This window comes from Dreissena polymorpha, chromosome 11 (genome assembly GCF_020536995.1).
Source record: "Dreissena polymorpha isolate Duluth1 chromosome 11, UMN_Dpol_1.0, whole genome shotgun sequence".
In the NCBI taxonomy this organism is placed as follows: domain Eukaryota; kingdom Metazoa; phylum Mollusca; class Bivalvia; order Myida; family Dreissenidae; genus Dreissena; species Dreissena polymorpha.
The window spans coordinates 26,209,740-26,233,346 of NC_068365.1; the positions used below are offsets into that span (position 1 = coordinate 26,209,740).

General features: G+C 35.7%; 2 protein-coding genes across 3 annotated transcripts in view; one reads left to right on the forward strand and one right to left on the reverse strand.

The window, feature by feature from the left end:
- Positions 1-11,920, reverse strand: LOC127850715 (microsomal glutathione S-transferase 3-like). 2 transcript variants are annotated; one of them, XM_052383993.1, is made up of 5 exons: positions 11,639-11,920; positions 8,684-8,751; positions 8,208-8,265; positions 7,604-7,676; positions 1-2,230 (listed from the first exon to the last, which is right to left on the reverse strand). In XM_052383993.1, the coding sequence occupies exons 1-5, from the start codon at positions 11,762-11,764 to the stop codon at positions 2,124-2,126; spliced, it is 432 nt and encodes a 143-aa protein (XP_052239953.1). In that variant the 5' UTR covers positions 11,765-11,920; the 3' UTR covers positions 1-2,123. The 2 variants fall into 2 exon arrangements, with proteins under 2 accessions (XP_052239953.1, XP_052239952.1); XM_052383992.1 differs by lacking the exon at positions 11,639-11,920 and adding an exon at positions 11,331-11,607.
- Positions 11,806-23,607, forward strand: part of LOC127850706 (protein downstream neighbor of Son-like) — a 17,964-nt gene continuing 6,162 nt past the window's right edge. The window contains exons 1-8 of the mRNA XM_052383973.1: positions 11,806-12,232; positions 14,836-14,946; positions 16,223-16,402; positions 16,966-17,081; positions 20,175-20,228; positions 20,718-20,887; positions 22,296-22,401; positions 23,480-23,599. Coding sequence (XP_052239933.1) covers positions 11,954-12,232; positions 14,836-14,946; positions 16,223-16,402; positions 16,966-17,081; positions 20,175-20,228; positions 20,718-20,887; positions 22,296-22,401; positions 23,480-23,599 — 1,136 coding nt within the window. The 5' untranslated portion in view covers positions 11,806-11,953. The remainder of the gene's footprint in view (positions 12,233-14,835; positions 14,947-16,222; positions 16,403-16,965; positions 17,082-20,174; positions 20,229-20,717; positions 20,888-22,295; positions 22,402-23,479; positions 23,600-23,607) is intronic.

A 23,607-nucleotide genomic window follows, 5' to 3' on the forward strand; every position in this document is an offset into this window, starting at 1 on the left:
TAATGTTCGAATTCATGTATTGATAATTTCATTAAATATAAATAAACAAAGAACTAGCATAGCTAACTTAACAAATATTTCATTTACAAAATAATTGTATATAATAATAGTAAAAAATAACCCACACAACATTTCAGGCAACCTGTATTAATTATATTCAAATGTATTCAAAATACTGATGAAATACAAATTTATTAAAATACATACATGCCTCGCAAACTGTACAAAAATAAATTGGGGCAAGTTGTCTTAAGGTTGAGGCGAGTTGTCCAACAAATTTGGGGTGACTAGTCTTATTTTTGGGGCGAGTTGGCCTGGGGCGAGTTGGCAGTGGGACGAGTTGTCTGGTCACCGCACCAAAAAAAATATGTGATACACAACTTCCTTCCTTTAGAGCGATCCAACTAGATTGCCCACACCTTATTATAGTTTTAATATACCTTTAATTTAAATGAGAATGATCTTAATATGACCACATTTATAATGGACAATATCAAATGTTGAAATAAGAGGGCCAAGATGGCCCTAGTTCGCTCACCTGAGAGGAGTCGGTTCATTCAATCTTTACCAAACGTCAAACTTGACCTAGATATTGTCCAGACAAACATCCTGGTCAAGTTTCATCATTATTGAACCAAAACTCTGGCATATGGAGTGATTTTCATTTTGTAAGATTTGACCTTGTGACAGACCTATATTTTGAGTAGACCCCCCTTACCAAACATCAAACTTTGCTTTCAAAAATTAATATTATGACCAAGATTCATAAAATCTGAAACAAAATTGTGACCTCTAGAGTGTTTACAAGGATTTTGTATAATATAATGAAAATTTGGACAATCTAAAAATAATTATGGCATTTATTATGTGATATATATAAAACCAATCTTTTCATCAAGTTTCATGATGATTGGGCAAAAAATGTGACTTCTAGAGTGTTCACAAGCTTTTTTTACTATAAAAATATAAGAAAACTGCCCCACCCCCACCCCTGGCAGCCATGTTATTCAACTCACCGGAACCATTTTCAAACTCAACTCTCATATCAAGGAAACAAATGTTCTGACCAAATTTCATGAAAATTGGGCCAAAAATGTGACTTCTAGAGCGTTCACATGTTTTCACTATATAACATATAGAGAAAAATGCCCCGCCCACTGGCGGCCATGTTTTTTCACCGATCTTGACCATTTTCGAACTCGTCAAAGAATAAAGATATCAATAAAACCAATGTTTTGACCAACTTTCATGATGATTGGGCAAAAATTGTGACTTCTAGAGTGTTTACAAGGTTTCTCTATAGCCAAATAAGGAAAACTGTCCTCCCCTGGCAGCCATGTTATTCAACTTACCGGAACCATTTTCGAACTCAACTCTCATATCAAGGAAATAAATGTTCTGACCAAATTTCATGAAAATTGGACCAAAAATGTGACTTCTAGAGTGTTCACATGTTTTCACTATATACATATAGAGAAAAATGCCCCGCCCACTGGCAGCCATGTTTTTTCACCGATCTGGACCATTTCGTTCAAGATATCAATAAAACCAATCTTTTGACCAACTTTCATGATGATTGGGCAAAAATTGTGACTTCTAGAGTGTTCACAAGATTTCTCTATAGCCAAATTAGGAAAACTGCCCCCCCCCCCCCCCCCCCCCCCTGGCAGCCATGTTATTCAACTGACCAGAACTCGACCGAGATTTCATTGGGACAAAGCTTCTGACCAAGTTTCATGATGTGGACGGACGGACAGACAGACAGACGAAGGACAAAGACCGGTCACAAAAGCAAAAAATCTAGACGTTTTGATATTGCATTAAAACAGCTACTTTGTACTTGAATGATAAATATTGCAATTTATATCTTTAATATATGTAAACAAAAAAGTTCTCTAGAAAAAGAAACAAATCAATATGATGGAAAAACATTCCTTTGCATGTGATACTGTGATCTTAAGAGTCTATAGTATTTATGAGTACATGCATTTTATCTTGAGCACTGAGTATACAGGTCTAGATTACATTACTATTCATTCAATCAAACACTGAACCACCCAGTGTGAAATCAGTGCACTTGTCCCTTGTAGCACAATCAGACACATGACACTACAGCCAGTTGTTCACATGGCAACCACTCCAAGCAGCTTCAAGCCCAGGATGATGTTGCTGACGAGCATGATGAGAAGGCCAATGTAGCCAAAGGCTCCCCACATGCGCTTCTCTGGGTCTGTAAAAATGGGAGAAAAATGTTGACATCAGAAATGGGAAGCAATAGTTTTTAATGGTAATGGGAAGCAATAGATAGTTTTGATTGGTTATGGGAAGCAATATAGTTTTGATTGGTAATAGGAAGCAATAGATAGTTTTTATTGGTATTTGGGAAGCAAGATAGTTTTTACTGGTAATGGGAAGCAATAGATAGTTTTGATTTGAAATGATGGGAAGCAATACAATGTGATAATAATGATAATTAATAGTTTGATTAGAAATGGCAAGTAATTAAATGTTTTATTAGAAATGGGTAGAATAGCTAGTTTTGATTGCAATGGGTAGCAATAGATATTTTTTTGAAATTGAAAAAAAGATATGTTTTTATTGGAAATAGAAGGAAATATATAGTTTTGATTGGAAATGGGAAGCAAAGGAGAGCTCATACTAGAAAAGGGATAACAAGATTGATTAAATAAGAAATGGGAAGCAATAGGTAGGTATGATTTGCTTTTAAACCCTCACTTAGTTCTTGGTTTTCATATCTATTGAAGAAATACAGTTAAGGTTTTAGCCTGAAAAAACTAACCCTGAAAATCAGATTAAGATCAGATTCTAGAATTATATTATATATGGCATTATATAGGGCATTTTCAAAGCGTCATATAAAAGTAGACTATTCTTCTTGCTAAAAGTAATATTGTACTTGTATGGATAATAAAGATTTACATATACATCATCCATATTGAAGTTTTATATACTACAGTAGACTCTCTGTAAACTGGACGGTCTCGGGACCGGCCTGATCGTCCGGTTTTCAGAGAGTTCCGGTTTACCAAGAGTTTGCATATTGCCGAAATATACATGGCATGCATTGTGTACAGAATCACATAAAAATAAAACAAACCATACACATTTACATGTAGCATGTGATAACTGTACGCAGGTACTGATGATGTTAATTGCATTCTTAAAAAATGTGTTTTTAATCGATTAAAAAAAAAATATATTCCATACCGACTTGTTTTGATTAATCCCAAAGTAGCGTGGTGCTTTATACATGTACGTACGTGGCATTTGTCATATAGGCGAGTGACGACACAAATAAGATTGTTGTAGATACACGATTTATTATATTGAATATACACACAAGCATACAACAGCGTCATAATTATTTTTTAAGATTTTTTTCAAGATATTCATAATCTCAAAACCTACTAATTCTTGAAGTTTACGATTTCACTAAAAAGTCCAAGATCACTCTTTGCTTGATAGCACATTTCTCCTTTATATTAAAAACATGGCTATAAGATCTTTTAAAACAAGAGCACCGCCTTGCGGGTGCAGACCGCTCATCTATTTTCTTTTTAAAGGTGAAGGGACTCTCATTTTCAATCACAAAGGAGGGAGGAGTGGAGTGAAGAAGGGTGTATAGTGTGGGGTTGTGGACATTTATTACATTATCTTCCAAAAAAGCGAAAAAAAAAAAAATGGGGGGGGGGGGGGGGTTTGGGTGCGATAGTTGGACGGTATTTCAAACATAACCGTTTTAAAAAAAAAATGGGGGGGGGGGTATAGTGTGAGGGTGTGGTGATAATTTGTGAGATGATCTTAAAAAAAAAAAAAAAAAAAAAAAAAAAAAAATCAAAAAAAAAATTGGGGGGGGGGGGGGGGGGTGGGGGGGTATAGTGTGAGGGTGTGGTGGTCATTTGTGAGATGATCTTAAAAAAAAAAAAAAAAAAAAAAATAGGGGGGGGGAGGGGGAGGGGGGGAGGGCACGGGGGATGGTTTGGGTGAAGTCTATTGTGGTATGTCAGGTAAGAGTAGTTTCATCAAAGTATCAATCAAATCTAATCATAAATAAAGAAGTTATGGCAATTTTAGCAAAATTTAATAATTTGACCTTGAAAGTCAAGGTCATTCAAAGGTCAAAGTAAAATTCAAGTTGCCAGGTACAGTAACCTCATGATAGCATGTAAGTATTTGAAGTTTGAAAGCAATAGCCTTGATACTTCGAGTGGATCGAAACACAAAATTTAACCATATATTAAAAGTTACTAAGTCAAAAAAGGGCCATAATTCCATAACAATGACAACCAGAGTTATGCAACTTGTCCTTTTACTGTACCCTTATGATAGTTTGTGAGTGTTCCAAGTATGAAAGCAATATCTATGATACTTTAGGGGTAAAGTGGACCAAAACATAAATCTTAACCAAATTTTAAATTTTCTAAGTATAAAGGGCCCATAATTCCGTCCAAATGCCAGTCAGAGCTACATAACTTTGCCTGCACCGTCCCCTTATGATAGTTCATAAATCTTGCAAGTATGAAAGCAATAGCTTTGATACTGTAGGAATAAAGTGGACCTAAACACAAAACTTAATCAAATTTTCAATTTTCTAAGTATAAAAAGGGCACATAATTCTGTCAAAATGCCAGTCAGAGTTACATTACTTTGCCTGCACAGTCCCCTTATGATAGTTAGTAAGTGTTGCAAGTATGAAAGCAATAGCTTTGATGCTTAAGGAATAAAATGGACCTAAACACAAAACTTAACCAAAATTGTCAATTTTCTAAGTATAAAAAGGGCACATAATTCTGTCAAAATGCATGCCAGAGTTATCTAACTTTGCCTGCCCAGTCCCCTCATGATAGTAAGTAAGTGTACCAAGTTTGAATGCAATAGCATTGATACTCACTGAGAAAAGTGGAACTAAACGCAAAACTTAACCAAAATTTTCAATTTTTTAAGTATAAAAAGGGCACATAATTGTGTCAAAATGCACGCCAGAGTTATCTAACTTTGCCTGCCCAGTCCCCTCATGATAGTAAGTAAGTGTACCAAGTTTGAATGCAATAGCATTGATACTTTCTGAGAAAAGTGGACCTAAACGCAAAACTTAACCGGACGCCGACGCCAACGCCGACGCCGACGCCGACGCCGACGCCAAGGTGATGACAATAGCTCATAATTTTTTTTCAAAAAATAGATGAGCTAATAACCGAGATGATCACAAGAAAGTGATCGTCGCAACAGCATGCATTAATTTTTTAATTAAATTGTTTATCATAGGCGATAATAAATAATAAATAAAACGATCGAGTCAATCACTTTTTGGTGATACCGCGAGTCTATTATAGACATTCACAGTTTGTTTTACATTACTTAATCGGACTCCCATAGCGCGGTAACGATTTGACACCTTTATGGTATGTTTAATCCAATTATCGATAATTGCGCGAGCAAAATGTGTGACACCGCACCCGCTGTGCTGACTAGGTATTGTTATTTCACGCCTCGGGCATCTTGAGAATTTAGACCATCCGGTATACTCAATGTATTTAACGTTGAAAATGACCAAATTTACGGAGATACCCGTCCGGTTTCCGGTTTTCAGAGAGTTCGGTTTATTCAACATTTTTTAACAAAGAAATAGAAGGAGAAAATACGGGACTGGCCCGACCGTCCGGAATCGGGAGAGTTCCGGTATTCAGAGAGTCCGGTATTGGCAGAGTCTACTGTAGTATAAGGGAGACAACTCTTATTTAAAATTGATTACAATATTTTTATATACCGGTACTACACGAATATTATGAAATAGCCAGAATAAGGTTAGTATGAAATATCAGTTTGTATAATGACCAAAATGAAGAGGTTTTACTACTCTGGCTAACCTATACAAATATACAGTCTAGACAAGCCAGTGACAAGATGAGACATTTGAAACAAGAAATGTGTTTGTCGGATACACTATGTCCCCTTCTGCACCGCTTTGAAATATTATTTTTTTTACCTTTTGACTTTGAAGGATGACCTTGACCTTCCACCTCTCAAAATGTGCAGCTTTATGAGAACGCGGCTTTGAAAAAAAGTGTTCTTAGAACTTTGACCTTGAAGGATGACCTTGACCTTGAACTTCCACCAATCAAAATGTGCAGCTTCATGAGAACGCCGCTTTGAATTTTTTATATATTTTTTTGACCTTTGACCTTAAAGGATGACCTTGACCTTGAAGGATGACCTTGACCTTTAACTTCCACCACTCAAAATGTGCAGCTTCATGAGAAAGCCGCTTTATTTTATTTTTTGACCTTTGACCTTGAAGGATGACCTTGACCTTGAAGGATGACCTTGACCTTCCACCACTCAAAATGTGCAGCTTCATTAGAACGCCGCTTTGATTTTTGTTATACCTTTGAGGATGACCTTGACCTTGAAGGATGACGTTGACCTTGAACTTCCACCACTCAAAATGTGCAGCTATATGAGAACGCTGCTTTGAAACCCTTTTTTTTTTTACCTTGAAAGATGACCTTGACCTTGAATTTCCACCACTCAAAATGTGCAGCTTCATGAGATACACATGCATGCCAAATATCAAGTTGCTATCTTCAATATTGAAAAATGTGTTTGTCAGAAACACTATGTCCCCTTCTGCGCCGCTTTGATTTTTTATTTTTTTTTTACCTTTGACCTTGAAGGATGACCACTCAAAATGTGCGGCTTCATGAGATACAAGTGCATGCCAAATATCAAGTTGGTATCTTCAATATTGCCAAAGTATTCATAAAATGAGCGATTTTGGCCACATATACTTGACCTCTGACCTTGAAGGATGACCTTGACCTTTCACCACTCAAAATGTGCGGCTCCATGCGATACACATGCATGCCAAATATCAAGTTGGTATCTTCAATATTGCCAAAGTTTCATAAAATGAGCCATTTTGGCCACATATATTTGACCTCTGACCTTGAAGGATGACCATGACCTTTCACCACTCAAAATGTGCGGCTCCATGAGTATAAATGCATGCCAAATTTCAAGTTGCTATCTTCAATATTGCAAAAGTTTTCATAAAATGAGCGATTTTGGCCACATATATTTGACTTCTGACCTTGAAGGATGACCTTGACCTTTCACCACTCAAAATGTGCAGCTCCATGAGATACACATGCATGCCAAATATCAAGTTGCTATCTTGAATATTGTAAAAGTTATTGCAAATGTTAAAGTTGGAGCAAACAGACCAAAGTACAGACCAACAGACAGGGTAAAAGCAATATGTCCCCCACTATAGTGGGTGGGGGACATAAAAATTGACAGTCAAGTGTTATGCTTATGTGAGATATCAATTAGTTAATGAGTATTAGTATTTAATAACTAAGAAAAATATAAGAGTTCTAAAGAGTACTCAAAAAGACCATCAAGAATAATATAAGATAATATTAAAAACTAGCATTAACCGTGTTAGATTTAATCAGGCTTTTTACTATAAAACTTTAAAACACCAAAACATGTTATCTCTTTGGCCACAACTGTGCTCAAAAACATAAATACTGCACCATATGCAAGCATGTAAACACTTTCTTCTGCTCTTGGAACCTACCCCCAGTGTAGTATCCCATGGCGTATGCAACTCTAGCTGCCACCCAAATTACTCCAGCTATGGCGTTCAGACGCTGAAAAAATTATGCTGTTTCAAGAACTAAACACCACATTACAACAAAGCCACAATTTGAGTACATAAATTGTGTCAGAGCTTTAGTTTAGTTTTTTTATTTAAGACATTTGATATTATGCATTTGTCTGGAATCAGCGGTTTTATGCTGTTTGCACATAGCCATTTTGACTTTGCTTCTGAGTGTGAAAAGGTTATACCAAAATTAAAGTAATTTTAAAGTGTATTTCAATATTTTATTAATAACAGACCTGGACACTGCCCTTTGTTGATTTGAGGAAAGTTTTAAAATTGATAAATAAATGACAAAGTTTCAATCTGGACATAGAAGTTCCATGCTAAATGACTCCTTCTCTAAATCTTACAGTTCATACTCAAATCAATTTTCGATATTTCCAATGAAAACTAAATTTAATAGTTAAAAAATATGTATGTATTGGTGTTATTCTTTTGGAGATTCAAAACTTGCAAATTGTGTGTTTTGTCTACGGAAAACTATGTGGGTATCTTTCTAGAATGGAACATAACATACAGGATAAATAAGACCACCAAACACTATGAACACCAGGAATGTAGGGTACCCTTCCAGTCTGAAAATAGACAAGCACTTTGTTTATGGGAGGTTCATTACTAAATATATGCATAATTTAAGTCAGAGATATGCTGGTAAATAACATCATGTTATAACATTTTCATAATTTAAGTAATAAGTCGTTATCTGTCTTTTGTTTTGTTTTTATTTATAGAAAAAATAATTACACATGTAATTACAATAAAAACACAAACACTTTAAAAAATGACATGTTTTTTAATGGCTGTTACACAAATAAATCAATTATTGTTTTAAAGGGTCCTTAGTATTTCTTCAATAGAAGCTCTCAAAATTTATACAACGAGAAGGACAAGTAGACTGAATAAAAAGACAAATTGCAAAAACATGTGATTTAATGAAGTCTTATACAGAAACACCATTATTTTTTCAATATTTTTTTTTTTTTTTTTACATACGTGTTTAGATGGGCCCTCTGTATGCAGTTGAAGACATGGTTATATGGCTCTATGTACATCTTGGGGTACTGAAATAATAAATAATCAAAATATCAATGAATAATAAATAATTGAAATTTAATAAATGTGTTTAAATACTTAACTGTTACAAAGTAAATGTAAATGAATTGCATGTCAATGTATAATATGATTATAATACTGATAAACCATTCTAGACAACAATAGGACTTGATTAAGAAATAAAGACACAAGTGGTTGAATTAAATATTCTTCTGAGATAATTTAACTTAAAAAAATTACAGATCACAAACAAGAAGGCCAAAGCGTTCGGCACCTGTCCTTGTTTTTTACCAAGAAACTTTAATTGAACAAAACTGAGATGTTGTAATAACAAATATTCTGCGTAACCTGAATGGTTATTGGGCAAAACATGTCACTTTTAATAGGAATTAAGACATATAAAGGTAAATTTGGCTACAGAAAATTTTGAGCCAGAGGGAGCCCTGACTGAAAACATTTTTTAATTCAACATATATATAATATATATAAAATTTCATAAAAATTGTACACAAATATGACTTCTAAAGTGATCACATGATTTTACTAAAGCCATATAAGGAACCCCTGGTGCCTGGCAGCCTTGTTTTAAACAGAACAGAAACCTTTTTGCACTCAGCTGAGATATTATAAAAACAAAATTTAATGTTTTCACCAAGTTTTATGATGATTGCATGAACAAAAATGGACTTCCACAGTGTTCACAGGCATTTTTTAAAAATTTAACCTATATATATGTGTATATAAAAATGCCTGTGAACACTGTGGAAGTCCATTTTTGCGCACACGCCAAAGTCTCCAATAGTAATATGTCTGTCTGTTTGTATGTCTGTGTATCTGGTTGTTCATGCATATCTTTCTCCATATATATAAAAAAAATCGACTGTGAATGAGTATCTATTAATAGATCCCGGAAAACGGAAATAACGGTTTTGTGAAATATAATTATCTCCCTTGAAACACAAAAATACTCATAATTTCACTGTATCTCCTTGATCCAACGTATTTCCGCTGTGTCTCTAACATAGTGTTAGGGTAGTTATGAATCCTGATCAGATCCTGCCCAAATACAACTATGGTTTCATGTTTGTAAATAAATGTTCATGTAACTGTCCCTTCTGTGTATGTAAAAACTGTTCTAACATTGGAAGATGTGTTGCGGTAAAAGTGTGGGGTATATATTTCTGTGGATGAACCATCTTTTTTGGGGGGATGGGGATTTCACAGTATAGGAATATGTATGCCTGTTTGTATGTCTGTGTATCTGGTTGTTCACGCATATCTTTCTCCATATATATATATATAAATACACACACAGTCGATTGGTGTATAGCGGATTTTAGTGAGTAACAGATAGGTTAAACGTTTCTTGCAAAATACTTTTATTTATGTTAAGATTTATAGTTTTCTATGAATTGAATACAAAAAGCCTATCATTGTTAAGTCGATTCATGTTTTTGTTGACGTGTGTCAATGTTTACAACTGTTTCTTTTTTCGAAAGCAAAACAAGGTCACGTTATGTACGCACCGTTTTTGTGATAACAGGAAAAGTGCAGATTTTGTTTGGTAAACATAATGTTCATTGATGTAATATTTTAGTATTATGTGTCCTTTACAAAAGTTAGAATGCTCAGAAACCAAATTAATGCGTACCATATAAAATAAGCATGAAAGCTGCAACTCGGGATTTAGTGAATAACCGACATGTGGTGACCCATATTCAGGAATGTGGGGATTGTCTCAAAATAAATATAAACTCAATTGAAGTTTTCCAATACACATGTGGTTAGCGTGTGGCTATGATATTAATTAGTGAAAACATCATTTAAATGAAAAATAATCAAATTATAACGAAAAATCGATTTCTCTGAAAACATATTTTTCACTATCAAATCTATATATATAACAAGGTATTCAACTCAAAATAACCTGAATATAGGTTACATCGCGATTTCCATGAACTTGGTCTTATTAAACGCAGAAATGAATTTCCTTTCTGGAAATGTACATATATTGCAATTATTTTTTACAAATGCTGTGTCAAATTTCAAGAAATAACACGATACACATGTAATCCAATAAAGACCTAAGCGATCCGGTAATGGCTGAATCAGTGTACCATGAAATTCGCGCTTTAAACAAATAATATTTTTTCGGAAATTTAAAACCGCTGGCATGTTTCAATAGGCAAGACATGAGTCTATCTAGGTTTAATGGTTTAATTACTGAATGCATGGTGTTTACGTTGAAATGAGACTCGAAGTCCTTAGCTATCCGTTATACACCAATCGACTGTATAGTGGCCTAGTTTTTGACCCCACCAAACCTAGTTATAAATTGAGAAAAGATATCTTTGAAAGATTTTCATGAAAACTTGTTCAGAAGATGTTGAGTTCAGAGGCCATTATGAAGTAAACCGTGCTGAATTTTAGTAACATGTATATAAGACAGTCTTTAAGCATAATACATCAAAATTCTGAAAGTACATCTTCAATCTTGTATTTACAGACACAGATTCAAAAGAGTTGGCTACGTGCAAACAAATTCTCCTGTTGCACTATAACATTTAAAGACAGAATTATGACATACCTTGACTTCATATTTCTTCCTTGCTACACCCACCCTGGAGCCAAGCCACATAATCATGACAAATGAGGCAACAATAACCAACACAATCCACCCATATTCTGCTGGGAGCGTTAACTTAATGTCTGCCATCGCGAACAATTTGACTGCTATAAATGCTAGCTGTTTAATATTATTATTGAATGAGTCTGTTTCTATGTAGACAAACGCTCTTCATTAGAACAAAAGTTTACACATAGTTTATCAGGTAAAAAACTAGAACAGGGTAGGACTATTTACACAGGTAATATTATATTGTAAGATCAACTCACCGGCACTTCATATTTACGATGTGCTTGAAAGACTCTACCCTCAAGCCAGTTAAGAAGTACCCATGTGGAACAAATAACAATGATGACATAGCCATAGTCACTAGAAATGCTAAAAATTACGTCCATGATCACGTATGTTTACTATAACACCGGTTGAATCATTTTCCCAAGTCGCGAGACGCTTAATTTTCAACGAAAATTAAGCCTCAGGAAACATCAGTTTTTTTTTGTCGCAATTTCGCAGTTTAACTCAGTAAATAACCAGTAAACCTGTTGAATTTATAGAAAATTATAAAAAGTTTAGACGGAAGAAACATGTCAGTCGATGAGACATCATGGAAAAGGCCTTCAGATATTATGAAAAACAGACGCAGAAAGTCTGTGTCACAGAAACGCATTAAAGTGGACTCGGATCAAAGAACCAGCATTATTTATAAATCCCCATCCAAGTCAGTAAAAAGAAAGAATCCATTTTATAAAGATAGTCCTCATCCATTTGCAACGAAACGTGTGTGTACAGAAAATGTGGAAGGAGTCTCAGACCCACTCAGTTGTCAACTTTTTACCATGTTGGATTCTGCCAATAATCCTGAGGTAGAAACATAATAATTATGGTACATTTTCCCATATTTTTGCTATGACCTTATCTCACTAGGTTCATAGAATGTACAAAATACCAAAATTGCAGATAATATTACTCAAGCAAATTCAAATGCGCAAAAACTATGTCATAATCATAGATGTTTTCTTTTAAGATATTTAAGTTCTTCCAAAGATCTGTCAATAATCACAAATTACTGGTATTACAAATTCAAGTAATTTCTCCAAGCACCCAATATTTCAGTTACTCAATGAACTATGTCATCATGTTATCAATTATGGTAATCATGTTTTTCATCGGACTGGTAAAATAATACAATTAACATAAGATTGCAAGAAACAGTTTATCATCACATCACATCATCAGACTGGTCTGGTGTGTGTGTGTGGGGGGGGGGGGGGGGGGGATATGGGATGACAATACACAAATCCTCCACCAGTCAGGTCTGTTCACTCTGTTGTGGGCTGCTGAGTGTAAATCATCCATGGGGAGTGATGTACACTCTTACACATTGTCAATCCAGCTTTTCTTCTGATTTCCTTGACAGCAATTATCCTCAAGCGCGCCATGAAGCACAGCCCTGCACAGAGAGTCATGTCTGTTGACTTGTCAAAAGTAAGCAAGCTTTCATTGTTGGACAGTCTCCAGCAGGGACCTGGGTTTTTTGTGGACCAAGAAGTGTTCCAGTCATTTTTCAGAGGTTCTTGTTGGTCTTGTGCTCTATGTAGGAGATGCAGAACAGTCTTCTGAGACACTTGTGATTTAAGGCTGGTATCCTGTGTTCTGTGACCATGTGAAGCATCAAAGTCTTGCAGTTTGACAGTAGTATGGATACTGTAAAGGACTTGTAGAGCCTTACTTGGTGGGGAAGCTGAGGGAGCAGCTTGTCCACAACCTGCTAAATCTGGCCATCACTGCGGTCAACATGGCATTCTAATACAGACCTCAGCAGTACTAGAAACATACGATTGTTCTCCAGAGAGATTTTAGAAGCCAGTTATATTTTCAAAGTAGCCAGCGACTTAACAATAAAAAAGGTGTATTTGCACCTTTTCAATTGATATTTTTGGGATAGTAGCCAGCATCTTGATTGAATGTAACCGGTGAAATCGCCAGCTGCAGGTGCTTTCGGAGAACACTGCATGATCCTTGGACATGTTTACTCCCATGTACTTGAAACAGATCACTTCTTGCCATTCATGGTTATGTCTACACTGATATTGGTTGTGCTGTTTATCATGATCTTCGACTGCTTTGTGCTAACCTCAATCCTGTATGTTCCTGCTTTCTCATAGAGTCTGTTGGTGAGATCTTGAAGTTCACGTCTGGTGCCACACATGTGGTCAATGTCAGCAGCGAATCTCAAGTTGGAGATTGGTTTTAAACTGCTGGAGATAGAGGTGTGGTGGTCATAGAGAGTTTCCTGCATTATCTTTTTAAGGAATAGTTTTAACAGGACGGGGAAGAGCTGTCATCCCTAAGGCACCACCACTGATGTCTTTAAGATGTCCCCATCAGATAACATCTTGTGTCCTTTTCTTAAATTATTTTTATCAGTTATTAGGTAATGGATCTGTTTCATCTGCATTCGTTTTAAGTGACACAATTCAGGATACATGTATATAAGATTTTGTTTTTCCCTTTACATGTTATGTGAAGGTGACAGACGTTATCTGATCTTGATTGTCATACCAATAAACGCTTTATATCCACTAATGTGTAATTGACTTCCAATTGAGAGAATGACTTTGTGTGTCTCTACCATGGATGCTTTTTCAAGACCATTATGTTACAAAATGTAAATTTATTGAATAAGTGTAATTATTGAATATAAAATGGCTATGTTTTATGTAGTTTAAAGTTTATTTAGATTTTTTAAGGAAATTAAATCGTCCAGGCAATATACGGAACATAGAGCTATATCAGTTGAAATCTTGAAGATTCTCTCAAGCTATAGAGTTGACATTTCCTTTCAAAGATATTTTAATAAGAAATTTAAATTTAAAAAAAAGTGTTTGAGGCAAAAACAAGTATGCATTGGCCAAAAATCTTAAAAAGGAAGAATTTCTTTTGAACTATTTTGGATAAAATTATTTAGTCCATTTCAAGCTATAAATGATACATTATTTTTAAAATAATAATTCGTTAAGAAATATTAATAAAAAATCATTATGCTATTTTAATGAGATATACTGGCATCACCATTGAAGTCTATCTGTCTGTTCATAGACACAGACTCGTCAAAAGGCTTTCTCCTAAAATTTAAGTATAATATTCTAACTTGCAGGCTTTGTTTCTATGTTATGTGAAGTTGTGCATGTACAATTGATACATAAACATTAACAAAAGTTATGCATTTTTTGAACTCGGCCGCTTTGTACCATAATGATTATCCAAATAGTCAAACTTGCGGGCATTGTTCCATATTAGATGAAGTTTAGATGTGTTACTATATCATCCAGATTCCTCCTTGAAAAATTACAAAACTTTTGACCCGTTTTCAACTTGGACATTCGATAAAGTATAAATTATATTGTGACTGCTGTCTTTTAAAACACCATCATGAATTATTTTCATGTTTGCATTATTTTATTAGGATGAGCCCACTACAAGCCATATTGATGAAAAAGGCCCAGACAAGGTCACACCAGCGCCGAGTCTGGATACAATACCAGAAGATCCTGTAGCAAAAGAAGCTGTTAAACAGGTAATTTAGCTATTACACAGAAATCTATAACCATGCCTTTAAGTTGTTTGGATAAAGCAGTCTTTTATGCATTTATTTATTACAAAAAAACACAGTTGTAAGTTAACACAGCCATTAATGGACAAAGATTTTGAAGCATTTGAAGTCCCTAAGAAAGTTAAAAGTAATTAAAGACCTTCCTTACAAGATTCAAGTTTTAACGGCTTCATTTCCAAACCCTTATATACTGATAAGCAGCAAACGGCATAAAACTGAACAGACTGCGAGTTACTCGCACGCTGTTCTGGTTTTATGCTGTTTGCACATAGCTATTTTCACTTTGCTTCCGAGTGAGAAAGGGTTAACCACAAAGGTACTTGTGCATTTAATGCCTAAGGCCAGCAACATAGAAGCACACCAACATGTGCTATGTGCTTGTGTTTGGTCTGAGTAATTTGCATTATGTAGTATGTTTTAAAAGTTAATATAACTGTGCAGTCCGCACAGGCTAATCAGAGACGACACTTTCCGCTTTTATGACATTTTTCGTGTAAATGAAGTATCTTCTTAGCAAAAATCCAATTTAGGTGGAAAGTTTTGTCCCTGATTAGCCTGTGGGAACTGCACAGGCTAATCTGGGACGACACTTTAGGCACATGCATTATGCCCAGTTTTCTCAGAACGCGACTCAATTTATAGCAGTGGCTTTGACATAAACCTAGTATGTTTGGCTTACTTGTAATATCAAAGTGTTTATCTTTATGGGTAGATTACATGAATTAATGCATAGACATGCAGAAACTATCATTATCTTGAGGTGGTCTGTGGGCAAAGCGGGCGTAATGCATGTGCGTAAAGTATCATCCCAGATTAGCCTGTGTAGTTTTGACAGGATTATCAGAAAGGACACTATCTGTTTTAGAAATTTGTTTAGAAGAGACTTTTAGTATTTTACCGTATTCACATTTTATGCAATAGTTTTCATTTGTTGGGAAGGAGTATGTGTACTGATATATGTATGTATGTATGTATAAGGTGGTGTATTGCTTAAATCAGCAAATTTGTATTATGCTGTGATTTATTAGACTTGTTGTGATCACAATAAATTGTCTAGATATCTTTTTACCCCTGCATACCTTCTTTCTGAACAATTTGTTGGAGCTAAGACATTAATCCATGAGTGTCATACAATTTTTATGGAAAAAAAAGTTGCATTTAGCAATTCTCTTTCTGTTCAGGTACAACAGCAATTCCACATTTTGGAGATTATCTTCAATACATGTACTTCATGTTACAGAACAAGGCCACAATAGATGTGCAAGATGAGCCAGAAATCTTCTCATATTTGCCCGTGGACTGGTCGTTAAAGACCAAAGTTCGAGTGGTGTCAAGCCGACCCCTGGACTGGTGTGTCCAGATTCGAACAGCTGACGAATCTCATGGAGTCACTCAGTTTGTTCAAGATTCTCAATGCCGGGTTTGCATAGAAATTATTTAAAAGATGTTTATGCAATCACAGTAAGAAGTAATAATAATTTTTATGCAACAAAACATGTTCAATACAAGGAATGTAGTATTTACATTAAACATTGCATCCAGGTTTTTACGATGCCCTTTCTATTTACATAATATTTTAAGCATTTAAGCAATATTTCTGAATCTTATTAATCTATGTATAATCTTCAGCCTGTTTAGTAGCAGTGGCAGTTATATTCTTTACATGGTGTCCACCTATCGTTAATGATGCCCTGGTTTCAATAACCACTATTTGAATGATCTCTAGCAAATGGCTTTCAATGCAATCAAATAATGATCTAGGAAAACTGGGTTTATACATGTGCGTAAAATGTCATCCTAGATTAGCCTGTGCAGACCACTAATCTGGGACAATAATTTCTGCCTGTGTTTAGATGAGACTGAGCGGACTGCACGGTACGACACTTTATGCAAATGCATTAAGCCCAGTTTTCCAAGAAATGGGCTCATATAATAACTTCCATCAACAAGCCTATGTGCACGTGTGTGTGTCTGTTTTCCCAGACTGACAGCTTGGCAGAGAGGAAGCAATCGTTCCAGAGAGGTTGCATGTACTGGGTTCACCCCAACATACCCTGGATGAAGCTGTTCCCAAGGATTGCTGATGAGGCCAAGTCAAGGTACACAGCATTGAACTGTGCTCCTTTGTGTCGTTTATTGGCCTTACACTAACTATAATGGGCTAATTTCGTCTGTAAAGCTATTAGTTTCCTTTTTTTCGGTGCTTACTCTGTCATTTGCAAAATAAGCCAATAGCTACAATTTAGCAGGTTTGCCTTAAAAAAAATTCTTAAGCTCAACCAGCTATATTGTAGCTATTGGCTTATTAGTTTGAATACAGATGGGCAGTAATAGCACTCAACAATCAGCCAAACTGTTATCTTCCCTTAAGCTGTGTTCCCACTGCCGATGAGATCAACTCGATCAAGCCCGACCAAGCAGTCGGGTACTAGTCTGGTTTGGTCGGCATGAGTGGTCGGGGTCGGTCGGGTAGGTCGGAATCGGTCGGACTTCCTACCTGATTTTTGTTGACATGTCAAAAAATATCGAGGAGCAGTCGAGTAGGAAATGGATCGAGAAGCGCTCGGGAAGTTGTTGTCTATTAGTCGAGTAGAAGATCGAGTTGATAGTGATCGTGTGGCGATCGGATTAACATCTTTTACACGATCTGTACCCAATCCGCTTGACCTCTTGCCGAGTTATTTTAGATCGCAACACGATCCACTCAACCTATTTACTAGACTGCTACCCGATGGCTACTCAACCGTACACGATCACTTCCCGGTTGCTTTTCAACCATACACGAGCTCATGTCCCTAAAACAAAACTCACATGCAAAACGATCTGGTCGTGTGAAGATTTTGTGGCATTCGAGCTGAGGTCCACTTGGTCGAGCTAAGATCGTATAGGGCTCGCGTACAGGTCGAGATGATCGAGCGGAAAGATGGTTGAGTGGACGTCGTAAATAAGTCGTGTGGGGGTCGTGTGTTATCGACAAGAGGTCGAGAAGAATTTGTGTATACCGAGCTTGGTTGGATTTGGTCGGGAAATTTCGGTGATCGGGATGATCGAGTTGATCGGATCGGCAGTGGGAACCCACCTTTATGGGAAATTATATTTTAAACCTGTCTGTAGTTATGTGAGTTTTGTATTCAGCATTATGCCAGCATAATGCAACAACATTATCAGGCATACATGGTTGAAGTTAACACCAACTGAATGAATTTTGCTTTATTGCAGCATTGCTGGGATGAAGGGAATACTTGCACAATAATCACATCATATTGCTTTTTTTCGGTATATAATTGGATATTTATGGTGTTATTTTGCCTTTTTCATCTCTTTCTAAGCTCATCTTAGCGAAAAATGCTAAAGGTTAGCTTTTGTGATCGCTCTTTGTGTGGAGTCTTGCGGTGTGGAGTCATAGTAGCACAAAATGGTCACGGTTAGCTTTTGCTCTTTAACAAGCGTCATCATGCGTGTGTCTTCATAGTTTAGTTGGTGAACACTCTAGTTACCACATTTTTAGCTCACCTGAGCACCACATGCTCATAGTGAGTTTTTGTGATCAACTTTTGTCCGTCTTCTATCATCCATCGTACTTTGTTAATTGTTACCTTGTTAACACTGAGGCCACATAAAATTTGGTCAGAACATTTTTCCAAATGATCTCTTGGCTGAGTTTGAAACTGGGTCAAAAACTAGGTCACAAGGTAAACTTAAAACTGAAGATTTGAAACATAAAAATTGCTCAGAAGATTTTTTTTATTGATATCACATACTAGTACCAGCGGCCTGTTGAAAACATGGCACATTTTCCTTATATGGCTATAGTAAAATCTTTTTTGCCAAATCTTCATGAAACTTGCTCAGAAATTGTGTCTTATGGGATCTCAGCTGATTGGAAAACATATTCTGGTCTGTTGAAAAACTAGACCGCAAAGTTATTATCAAGGTTCTCAATAGCATCAGATATTTACATTGATTATTACTTGCAAACAAGTGTTTTTTTTAATAATATGTTTATTTCTATAATAACTTCTAGAGTGTAATTGTGCAAAAAAAAAGAGGAGTTTCACATTTTTCAGTTTGGCAACTTTTAACCCTGCATTAGTCAAATCATGTCTCAGCAGATTTCAAATATGTTTCCAGTCCAATGAAAAACCTGGCCACAGGTCTCTTTTCTTACCGGTATATGGCTATTGTGAACACTTGTGAACACTCACATTTTAGCTCATCACAGCACAAATGAGTCATGGTAAGCTAATGTGATTAGCCTTTGTCTGCTGTCAATTATTGTCTGTCGTTTGTTGTCAATATTTAGCTTGTTTCCACTCAAGAGGATGCATTTTTTATTCAATCTTGATGAAAAATGGTCATAATGTTTATCTTAAAAATATCTTGGCCAAGTTTTAATCTTGGTCTCAGGCATCCGAAAGCTAGATCACCAAGTTGATTCTTAGAGAAACCTAGCTACCAAAGAGGCCACATTTATGCCTAAATCTTGCTGAGACTTGGTCAGAAATTTTATCTTGACAATATCAAGGCCATGTTCAAATCTTGGTTATGTGCATCTTAAAACTTGGTGACAAGGTCAAAGCATAAAAAACTTTGTTACCATTCCAGAGGGCACATTTATAACTTAATCTTTATGAAAGTTTGGTGAAAGGTTTATCATGAAAATATCTAGGCTGAGTTTAGATCTGGGTCATGAATGTCTCAAAAATTAGGTCATGAGGTCAAATTTTTGAATTGCTCTTCATCAAACAAGGTCAGCATGTATATCAATGTTGCGAGTTCAAGTCTTGGACAGTTGGTGTATCTTGAGGTCAAAGGCCTATTGCCCTATTGTTTAGTAAGGACATAACCACTGGAGAAAATGATGGGATAAATAAAATACCTGGTAAGTATCAAAAACAGTTATGATTGAAATTACAGAAGTGCCACCTTTTCAACTTAGACATTTAATAACATCATGCCATATAGAACGACTATGGCATCAGGGGGTATTCTTCATCACTAAAGTGACATAACCTTGTTTATGATTCATTTTATTCACTTTAAGTACACATATTTTGCTATAATAACATAATTTTACATTTTAATAGCAATTTTAGAGTGTAGTGTGTCAAACTTTTTTTGTTATGTTTGATAGGGATTTCAAACAATAAATGATAATATTGAATGAGGTATGTTAATTCTTGCTATTTCAGTTCATTTTCATACCTTCTGCAAGAAGATGTTCAAAAAGGTCTACAGGTAGACTGGTAAGTAAAATGCATAGTAAATGAAGCTGATATGTGGATTGGTAGTCATTATCATTATTTATGCCTAATTGGTTCTTAAATGCCTTATTCAAACAAGCAAGAAATTAGCTTGATGCTGTTTTAAAGAAATTTAAAATTGCAATAGTAGTTACACGTAGTAAAGGGGGGCAAAGATATTTAAATTTCTTAAAATTTACAAAAAATATTTTTGAACTAGATTTTCATGGTCTTGATTACTTGCATGGGTACAAGCTACCTGTATTGTGTAAAGGAGATCTGCAAAGCACTTATGATATGAATAAATTATTTGTTTGAAAAATTATCAACAGGTGAAAAAAAGCTTCATTCAAATATCTGTATATGTCTTCATATGGTGAAACAATTTTCTCCAACATCTATTTTTTGAAAGAAGTAAGTTTTAAGAGTGACTTATTTGCGGTCATCTGTTATTTCTGTACATTATCTTTATGCATTACATGTACATTTCAGGGAGCAAAGCTTCACCTCTGTATATCACCAACTTCGGTCTGGACTGTGTCCCTATTTCTACCTGTGCACACACCAGTTTACAGTGCTGTTTCACAACAGTAGCCAGTCTAAACTTGTGGCAATGGTAACACCGACAACAAGAGGCTTCAGAGAATCACTAGATAATGAAGGCAAGAATATGTATCATAAATTAATTATTTGTCCCGTTTTAGCTTACCTGAGTAAAATGTGCAAATGGTGAGCTTTTGTGATTGCCTTTTGCCTGTTAGCTGTGCTTCACATTTGTTCTGCATCATGAACATTAGCGTTGTGAATACTCAAGGCCAAGTTTAAAACTGGGTCACATGGGTAAAAAACAGGGTCACCAGGTCGATGGTGTAAAATCTAGAAGTTGCATTTGGGCAATCTTCATGAAACTTTCTCTGAACATAAGTTACTTCTTTGTTGAGTTAGATAATGTTCCTGTTCATGGATTCATGATCACCAGTTTTTTATTTGCGTATAGCAAAACCATTTGGAAATGTTTGTGTCTCAGGTTAGGGCCTTGGGTCTTTGGCCTTCTTATTTTATTGTGAACTCTAGATATAGATGTCAAAATGGTCAAGTAAATGTGCATGTTTGGGTGCGAGTTGCCTGGACTGTTACTTTGTTGTTTGTTGTGCAATTTTAAAATAACTAATCACAATTGTTCACCATCATTGTCTTGATTGACATTCTTCACCCTACCTCAAGTTATTCTAAGAGGTCAAAGATCCAATACGACCATAAAACAGATCTGGACTTTCACTTGGTCACTTGGTCAATTATCATGCCATTTTTAAAGAACTGAACACAAATGACCACCATAAGGAGACTTCGGAAGGTCAATATCACACTTAGGCGAAAAAGGTAACATTTTGCCATAAAACAGCTTATCCCGACTTTCACATGGTCATTCATACTGCAATTTTAAAATAACTTACCACAGTTGACCACCATTAGAAGATAGGTGTTGCTTGTAACTCCCGTCTCACATCATCAAAGGTCATGGTCACATTTTAGTTCAATTGTCAAATTCTCTCCATAAAACATCTTGTCCAGACTGTAACTTTATCATTTATCATGCAATTTAAAAGAACATTTGACCACACAATTTAATGATCACTATGTGGAAAAGGTGTCTCAACCCTTGGGGAAAGGTCAAGTTCACAATAATGGCAAAAGATCAAACATGAGCATGGTACAGCTTGTTAAATGATTTATAACCGTTATTAACTATGGGATCGACATTAATGGCTTCTAGTTAGTTTTGTAGTAGCCTTGTCTTTGTGTGAATTTAAGTTACCGGTAACTGTGTGAAACGTTTAAGACTGGTTTCCCAAGGCGAAGAATTGTGAAATATAGATTTTTTGATAAATATTTATTTTTGCAGTACAATTGATAAGAAAACATTGATTCATTTTGGAAGCATGGAAGACGAATTGGTATTATGCACTGGTCAAATATTGCAGATAGTAAATGAATGTAATCCAAAAATCTTATGGTTATAATTTACGGTTTGCCATATTCTCTTTATAATGCCAATTTTGCTTTGTCCAGGCATTGAGTTTTCGCTGCCAGTAGGGGCCAAGTCAAAGAGTCCTCAGACAACAATTGATGCTGAATCAGACCAGTTGGCAGGGGAAGACAACACTGCAGAGGATAAGTATGTAATGAGTATTCTCCCTTGCATTGCGGTTACATGTAAGAAAACTGTCATGCATAAATTTTGTTATTGAAAATATTGTGGTAGTATATTTGGCATGAGTAGGAATTTAGAATAACCACATGTTTCTAACCAGTCCTAATTAAATACCTTTTGAACTTTCAAGTCTGTTTTCTAAGAAACTTCTTCTTCAGCATCTAAACTAAGAATGAATATCTGAGTGAAAAAGCATGATGCTGTATGATTTTCCATGAAACTAATACACTCTAGCTAACAAGTAAAAATTGAATATCTTTAAAAAAGCTATTATAAATCACTAGATGCTATTACGACATTGAGAATATTTGTTGGTTTTGGTAGATGGTAAATTTGTATTCACAAATAATCAGACAAATTAGGATTTTCACAAGTGGCTCTGCCACAAAGGAAAATATATATTGTATCAGATCGCAAGTTGCCACAAAATTGATAATCTATCAAAATGAACAAATGTTTGTTGACCAGTTAGTCATTTTCCCACTTTGCAAAGGATTGTTTGATATGCCATTTCTGCCATTGTATATCAAATGGTTCTTGGTCTGCTTAATGTTATGCTTTTGAAAACAGGTAACTGCAGCTTACATGTGCAATTATGCCAATTCTGTGAATGAAGGCATAACCAAATAGTTAATCATTTTGAATGTTTTTAGTATTTTATGTCCCCCACCGATATAGTGGGGAACATATTGTTTTTGCCCTGTCTGTTGGTTTGTTTGTGTGTATCTTTGTTTGTTTGCGCCAACTTTAACATTTGCAATAACTTTTGCAATATTGAAGATAGCAACTTGATATTGATATTGACGTGCATAAAGTGTCGATCCAGATTAGCCCGTGAATTCTGCTCTGGCTAATCAGGGACGACACTTTCGTCCTAAACTGGATTGTTGCTAAGAAGAAACTTTCATTAAAGAAAAAAGCAGAAAGTTTTGTTCCTGATTAGTCTGAGCAGACTGTACTGGCTAATCAGGGACGACACTTTACGCACATGCATGAAATCCCCTTTTCACAAAGCCCGGCTCATTCCTATGTCATATTTCAGGGAGAACACCTGTGGAGACGAGGACCTCTCTGACACTGATGAGGCTGCCTCAGGCTGGCTGGAGAGCATGGGCCTCGACAAGAAACAGTTCCCTTCCCTCGACCCCAAGAAAGTCAAACTGTATCCTT